At 48.4% G+C, this 8,202-nt stretch overlaps 1 protein-coding gene across 1 annotated transcript; it reads left to right on the forward strand.

The window, feature by feature from the left end:
* Positions 1-6,538: 6,538 nt before the first annotated feature.
* Mrgprd (MAS related GPR family member D) lies at positions 6,539-7,504 on the forward strand. The gene has a single exon (XM_004656782.1). The coding sequence runs from the start codon at positions 6,539-6,541 to the stop codon at positions 7,502-7,504; it is 966 nt and encodes a 321-aa protein (XP_004656839.1).
* The last annotated feature ends 698 nt before the right edge of the window (positions 7,505-8,202 follow it).

Here is an 8,202-nt window from a genome sequence, read left to right on the forward strand (position 1 = left end):
TAGGCCACCCTGAGACTACATAGTGAATTCCAGGTCAGTCGGGACTAGAGTGAAACCCTGCCTCAAAAGACCAAAAATAAAAAATAAAAAATAAATTACTAAACAGATGGTTTTCCTTTCTGCCAAGCCTTCCAAGGAAGATGATCCTCCCATGATAGAAACTGTTCTCGAGGACAGAGAAAAAGAGTGATCTTTGCAACTCATTTTATGAAGCTAGTGCGACTTTACAATTCTGAAATAAAAACAGACAAGTAGAGTGGCGGCAGCCGACGTTAAGGGACAATTTTATTTAGGAATAAGGATGAAAATGCTCTAAATAAAATAAGATCAAACCAGAAAATAAAAAGAAGAAACTATAACAAGTTCCTCCTAGAAATAAGTATGAATAGATGATTATACAAAGTCTATCAATGGGACTGTAGAGATAGCTCATCGCATCCAGGTTTGATTCCCCAGTAACCACATAAAGCCAGATGCACAAGGTGGCACGTGCATTCGGAGTTCATTTGCAGCAGCTGAGGCCCTGGTGCAGCCTCTCTCTTTCTCTCTCTGCCTCTTCTCTCTCTCTCTGAAATAAATAAATAAACAAATAACAAGTATGAATAGATGCTTATCTGTAAAAAGTCTATCAATGGGGCAGGAGAGATGGCTTAGCAATAAAGGCGCTTGCCTGCAAAGCCATAAGGCCCAGGTGAGCCGATTCTCTCTCTCTGCCTTTTCCTCTCTCTCTGTCAAATAAATAACTTAAAAACAACCGTTTGCAGAGTGGACAAGGAGCTCTGCGGTTAGTGAGAGATCTTGTCTCAACAAAGGTAAACAGCCTGATTGAAGATGACACCTGAGTTTGTCCTCTGGCCTCCACACATGCACATGCACCCACATACACGAACACACATCTACATACATGCACAGCACACATACACACACGCGAATGTGTAAAACTTCTGTAAGGAGCACTCCAAATTTATGACTAGTTATATTGAAGGGTATAAGAAGGGACCTGAGGCACGGACACCTAATGTGATGGACACAATGACAATGTTATACAGGTGACCAGTCTCCACTGTCATAATCTGTTCTGTGAATGTCTTTGGAAAACTTGGGATGTTTTTCTCCTTTCCGTTCATTTCCTCTCTTCTTTTTCACTTTCCTTTTCATTTCTTTTCCTTTCCCTTTCATTTCTTCACCTTTAGAGGAACTCCAAATAGTTACTATAAAATATATAAGGAACAGAAGGCCTGGTGGCGTGAGCATTTAATCCCCGTACTAGGGAGGCTGAGGTAGGAGGGTTCCCTTGAGCTTGAGACCAGCCTGGAGCTATTGAGTGAGGTCTAGGTTACCCTGGGCTAGAGTGAAACCCTGCCCCTAAACAACAATGACAACAAGTAATAAATAAAATAGAATATGTAAGGTAGAATAAAGGTGAAATTCATCCTCTTAACAAAATGACCGGACATAAAGCCTGTGAACCAGTAACATGTGTTCATGATATATGGACAGACGCGCAAGCCAGTGACACAAGGGAGTTCCCAGCTGCCCACGGATGACTGGGAACTTTGCCAACCAGCAGAGAGGGACGGGTGCCCAGGGAGAGGGTGTTGGGGAATCTGGCCCCAACCCAGAGGGGAAAACAAGCCATCTCCTCAAGTCACCCCTTGCGAAAAATAAAAACAGATTCCAGCTGGGTCCAAGACCAGATCTCAAGGGGGAAAGGCTATAAGGTCACAAAGGAAATAAAAGGGAATGCTGTGCCCATCTGGAGATATGGAATAACACAGGGTCCCAAAGGCACTAAGCCCAAGAGTAAAATCCATGAGAGTTGCCTATACCCAAACTGAGGATATCTGTCCCCTACAGCTCACCACTGACAAAGTTGTCATATCAGAAAGAGTTTTGGGGGCTGGAGAGGTGGCTCAGTGGTTAAGGTGCTTGCCTGCAAAGGCTAATGACCCAGGTTCAATTCCCAAGTACCCACGTAAAGCCAGATGTATAAAGTGGTGCATGCATCTGGAGTTCATCTGCAGCGGTTGGAGCCCCTGGTACACTCACTTTGTTTTCTCTGTCTTTCTCTGCTTGTGAACAAATAAATAATAAATCAATAAATAAAAGGAGTTCTCAAACAGGGTATGGTGGCACATACCTTTAATTAGGTGTAAGGGCACATACTTGTTTTTATTTTTGAGAGAGAGAGAAAGAGGCAGAGAGAGAGAGAGAGGGCCTTTCAGTAGCTGTGAATGAACTCCAGACACGTGCGTCCCTTGTGGCTCATGCATGACATTGTGTGCTGTGTCACTGTGTCTGGCTATGTGGGACCTGGAGAGTCAAACATATGCATTCTTAGGCTTCACAGGCAAGTGCCTCAACCACTAAGCCATCTCTCCAGCACAAGGCACATATGTTTTTATTATTTATTTATTTATTTGAGAGTCCAGACAGACAGAGGCAGATTGATAGAGAATGGGTGCTCCAGGGCCTCCAGCATGAACTCTAGATGCATGCATCCCCTTGTGCATCTGGCTTATGTGGCTCCTGAGAAATCGAGCCTCAAACAGGGCTCCTTAGGCTTCACGGGCAAGTACTTAACAGCTAAGCCATCTCTCCAGCCCGCAAGGCATGCATTTTTTAATCCCGGCACCCAGGAGCCTGAGGTAGGAGGATCACTGTGAGACTGAAGCCAGCCTGAGGCTACAGAATGAGTTTCAGGTCAGTCTAGGCTCCAATGAGGCCCCACCTCAACAAAAGGAGGTGTGTCACTGGGGTCGACCTTGAAATCTATGAATCTAGCCCACTAAGTGTCCAGAGTTAACTCACTGAGACCATTTCCTTCCTCTGCTGTTGTGGTGATGTGGTACCCAGCCTCTGCTCTGCCAAGCTTTCGCTACCATGATAAAACGCCCCTCCCCCCGCCTTTAGCCGAGCATGGCGGCGCACGCCTTTAATCCCAGCACTTGGGAGGCAGAGGTAGGAGGATCACCATGAGTTCAAGGCCACCCTGAGACTAAGTAGTGAATTCCAGGTCAGCCTGGGCGAGAGTGAGACCCTACCTGGAAGAAAAATTTTAAAAACTTCCCCTGGAGGCAGAAAACTCTTTTTTTTTTTTTTTCTCCCATAACTCTCTTTGGTTGGATGTACCCCGCCCCACACCCACAACAAGAAATTAGTTACAACAAATCTCAAAGACGTCCTAGTCTATTTCAAGGGAAGGCGCTTTATTTTCTTTGTGGGACCGAGGCCGGAGCCCAACACGGTGTTCTTACTAAGCCAGAAGCAAGCCGAGGATCCCCCATGAAGCAGGTAGTGAATAAGTAGGGTCAGTGGACACCACAGCATTCAGCCACACTGAAAACACTGGTGGGCAACCACTCTATTCTGAAAACCGTGCAAATATCCAACGGCCTGTGGTCAGCAGACGTGGGAGGAAGAGGAAGAAAGGGACAAATACATGAGGGGCTTTCATTGGTGTGTGTGTGTGTGCACGTGTGTGCGTGTGCAGATACAGTGCCCTGTGCACACACATGTGGAGGAAGAGGAAGACCTTTCTCTATTGCTGTTCCACTTTATTGCTGTGAGACAGAGTCTCTTCCAAATCTGAAGTTCTCTGACTTTTTTGTTTGCTTGTTTTTCAAGGTAGGGTCTCGCTCCAGCGCAGGCTGACCTGGAATTCACTATGTGGTCTCAGGGTGGCCTTGAACTCATAGCGATCCTCCTACCTCTGCCTTCTGAGTGCTGGAATTAAAGGCATGCGCCACCACATCCAGCAAAATTTTTCTTTTTGTTTGTTTGTTTGTTCATTTTTTTTTTTTTCTGTTTTTTGAGGTAGGGTCTCACTCTAACCCAGGCTGACCTGGAATTCACTATGTAGTCTCAGGCTGGTCTTGAACACTCAGCAATCCTCCTACCTCTGCCTTCCCAGTGCTGAGATCAAAGGCGTGCACCACCACACCTGCCTTTTGACTTTTTTTCTATATTTTATTTATTTATTATTTATTTATGTGAAGGAGAGATAAATAGAGAGAAAGAGGCAGATATAGAGACAGAGAGAATGGGCATGACAATGCCTCTAGCCACTGCAGACAAACTCCAGGCACATGCGCCACCTTCTGCAACTGGTTTACATGGATCCTGGGGAATTGAACTGGGGTCCTTAGCCTTCACAGGCAAGCACCTTAACTGCTAAGCCATCTCTCCAACCTGTTTTGTGTTTGTTTGTTTGTTTGTTTGTTTGTTTTAAGACAGGGTCTCATATATCCTAGGCTGGCCTTGAATTGATACATAGCCAAAGGTCACCTTGAATTCCTGATTCCCCACTTCTACCTCAAGTGCTGAGATTGTAGGCGTGTGTCAGCACAACCAGCCAATTAGGGATGTTTTTTCTTTTGAGGTAGAGTCTCACTCTATCCCAGGCTGACCTGGAATTCACTCTGTAGTCTCAGGGTGGCCTTGAATCACGGCGACCCTCCTACCTCTGCCTCCCGGGTGCTGGGATAAGAGGTGTGCACCGCCACGGCCGGCCTTAATTAGGGATTTTTAAATGGACCAGAGAGGCTGACGAGATGGTTCGGCAAGTAAAGTGCCTCTTGTGCAGGCTCGAGGACCTGCATTTGGATCCCCAGCATCCACTTGTAAACCAAGCACAGCAGCATGTGGCTGCAATCCCAGGGCTGGCATGCTGCAGATGAAAGGATTCCTGGGGTTGGCTGACTAGGTAATGTAGATCAAACACTGAGCTAAAAAAAAATAGGCGGGGAGAATTGAGGAAGACACTCAATGTCGATCCCTGGCCTCCACATGCACACAGGAGGATTGCCTCAAGTTCCAGGCCAGCCTAGGCTATGTAGCAAGACCTTTTCTTAAAAAAAGAAAAGGGCGGGGGAAGAAGGGAGGCTGGAGAGATAGCTTATAGGTTAAGGCACTTGCCTGCAAAGCCAAAAGACCCAGGTTCGATTCCCCAGGACCCACATAAGCCAGATACACAAGGTGGCACAAGAGTCTGGAGTTTAAGCCGGGCGTGGTGGCGCATGCCTTTAATCCCAGCACTCGGGAGGCAGAGGTAGGAGGATCACCGTGAGTTCGAGGCCACCCTGAGACACCATAGTGAATTCCAGGTCAGCCTGGGCTCGAGTGAGACCCTACCTCAAAAAAAACAAAAAAAAAAAAAAAGAGTCTGGAGTTCGTTTGCAGTAGCTCAAGGCCCTGGTATGCCCATTCTCTATCTGCCTGTTTCTCTATGAAATAAACAATTAAAAAAAAAAAAAACTAAATAAATGTAGAAAATATTTGATAAAAAAATCAACACCCCCCAGGCTGGGAAGATGGCTCAGCCGTTCTTATTTATAAAGCCTGCTGGCCTGGGTTCATTTTCCCAGTACTACATAAAGCGAGGTGCACAGCGGTGCGTGCATCTAGAGTTCGTTTACAGTGGCAAGAGGCCCTAGTGTGCTCATACCCACTCTCTCTCTCCCTGCAAATAAATAAAAATTCAAAATGTTTTTAAAAATCAATACCACCTTCATGATTTAAAACAGGAATGAGGCCAGGTGTAGTGACGCACATCTTTAATCCCAGCACTTGGGAGGCAGAGGTGGGAGGATCGCCGTGAGTTCAAAGCCACCCTGAGAATACATAGTGAATTCCAGGTCAGAGCCTGGGCTAGAGTGAGACCCTACCTTGAAAAACAAAACAAGGGCTGGAGAGATGGCTTAGTGGTTGAGCGCTTGCTTGCAAAGCCTAAGGACCCAAGTTGGAGGCTGGATTCCCCAGGACCCACGTTAGCCAGACACACTAGGGGGCGCACACGTCTGGAGTTTGTTTGCAGTGGTTGGAGACCCTGGTTCACACATTCTCCATCTCTCTCCCTTTCTCTCTGTGTCTGTAGCTCTCAAATAAATAAATAAACAAAAAAAAATTTTAAAAGCAAGCAAACAAACAAACAAACAAAAACCCAGGAATGATCTCTAGATCTCTCTCAAATAAATACAATATTAAAGCCAGGCATGGTGGCACATGTCTTTAATCCCAGCAGAGGTAAGAGGATCACTGTGAGTTTGAGGCCACCCTGAGACTACATACTGAATTCCAGGTCAGCCTGAGCTAGAGTGAGACCCTACCTTGAAAAACCAAAATAACTAAATAAATATTAAAAACAAACAAACAAAAACAGAGCTGTAGAGATGGCTCAGCAGCAAACACACTTGCCTGCAAGGTCTAAGGACCAGAGTTCAATTCCCCAGTACCCCCATAATGCCAAATGTACAAGGTGGTGCATGCGTCTGGAGTTCATTTGCAGTGGCTAAAGGCCTGATGTGTCCATTCTCTCTCTTTCCAAATAAATAAATAAAATATTAAAATTAAATGGGGACAGAACTCAGGCTGAGAGAGCCTGGAACCTGAGAAGGAGCCCATAGCAGATGGGTGTCTACCATGGCTGGCCGGGTCAGATTCAGCCTTGAGTAAGAGGCCGAGGGAGAGACTTCAGCGAGAAGCGGTCCACACTCCAGCAACGCCAAAATTCACGCGGGTTCCTTTTCCTTCCTTAGGAATGAGCCCCACACCAAGCAGCGGGCCGCTGGAGGGTCTGACTATACCCAACCCCCCCATGAGCTGGGTGACGTGGACCTACTTCACGGTGACCTTCCTGGCCATGGTCACCTGCGTGTGCGGGCTGATGGGCAACGGTGTGGTGGTGTGGCTGCTGAGTTTCCGCGTGCAGAGGAACCCCTTCTGTGTCTACGTGCTCAACCTGGCGGTGGCTGACCTCCTCTTCCTCCTGTGCATGGCGTTCCTGCTCAGCCTGGAAACGGGGCCCCTGCTCCTAAACAGCACCAGCATCAGGACCTACGAGGTGGTAAAGAGAACCAAGTACTTTGCCTACACCACCGGCCTGAGCCTGCTGACAGCCATCAGCACCCAACGCTGCCTCTCGGTCCTCTTCCCCCTCTGGTACAAATGTCACCAGCCGCGGCACCTGTCCACTGTGGTGTGCAGCGTCCTCTGGGGGCTGTCCCTGGTGATGAACTTTACGGCTTCTTTCTTCTGCGTTCACTTCTGGCATCCTAGCGATAGCCAGTGTTTCCAGGTGGACATGGTCTTCAGCGGTCTCATCATGGGGATCTTCATGCCCGTGATGACGCTGTCCAGCGCCACCCTCTTCATCCGGGTGCGCAGGAGCGGCCTGCTACGGCGCCGGCGGGCCAGGCGTCTGTACCTGGTCATCTTGGTTTCGGTGTTCGTCTTCCTCACCTGCTCTCTGCCTCTGGGCATCTACTGGTTCTTCCTGTACTGGGTGGACCTGCCGCAGGCTGTGAAGGTCCTGTACTTCGGCATCGCCCGCTTCTTCTCCTCCATCAGCAGCAGCGCCAACCCGCTCATCTATTTCCTCGTGGGCAGCCAGAGGAACCAGAAGCTACAGGAGTCCCTGGGCACCGTGCTGGGCCGGGCGCTTCGGGATGAGCCTGAGCTGGAGGGCAGGGAGACACCTTCCATAGCCCTCAGTGAGGGGATCTGAGGGTGGCCCATGTGGGCCTTCCACCTGCACCAAACCCAGCCATTGGCTGCCTCCCAACCCGTCCCTGCAAGTGTCTGGCTGGCCTGCTGCAGGGAACCCCAAGCCCTGTGGCTCATCATGCTTAGGTCACTTTCCTCCCTGCCAAAGCACCCACCAATACCACCACCTTGTGTCCCTGGATTGAAACAGGGAGATGAGGTGTCATTTCTTTGTGTATAAAAAAATAACTGTGGCTGAGGAGATGGCTCAGTAGTCAAAGGTGCTTGTTTGTAAAGTCTACTGGCCCAGGTTCAATTCCCTAGTCCTCGCCTAAAGCCAGATGCACAAAGTGATGAGTGCATCTGGAATCTGTTTGCAGCCATCAAGCAGCCCCTGCATGCCCATAGTCTCTCTCTCTCTCACCCTCCCTTCATCCCTCTCTCAAATAAAATAAGAATAAAGGATAGACAGGTACTAGCCTCCAGCCCCATCCTGTGTGAAGCTGGCGATGGACGAGAGGTCAGTCTGCTGGGATGGTATGGGCAGGATTCTCGTGTGGATGTGAAAGACCATTCACCAGCCACCTTCTCTCTCTGAGACTTGCCCTTGTGTGTGTGTGTGGAAAGCAATTCCTGAGGCCCAGGGTGCCCATGCTGGGCCTTGGGTATGTCCTCGTGATACCAACTGGCTGCCATAGTGTGGACTCTGACACGGTTGTC

Source organism: Jaculus jaculus, chromosome 1, assembly GCF_020740685.1.
Source record: "Jaculus jaculus isolate mJacJac1 chromosome 1, mJacJac1.mat.Y.cur, whole genome shotgun sequence".
NCBI lineage: Eukaryota > Metazoa > Chordata > Mammalia > Rodentia > Dipodidae > Jaculus > Jaculus jaculus.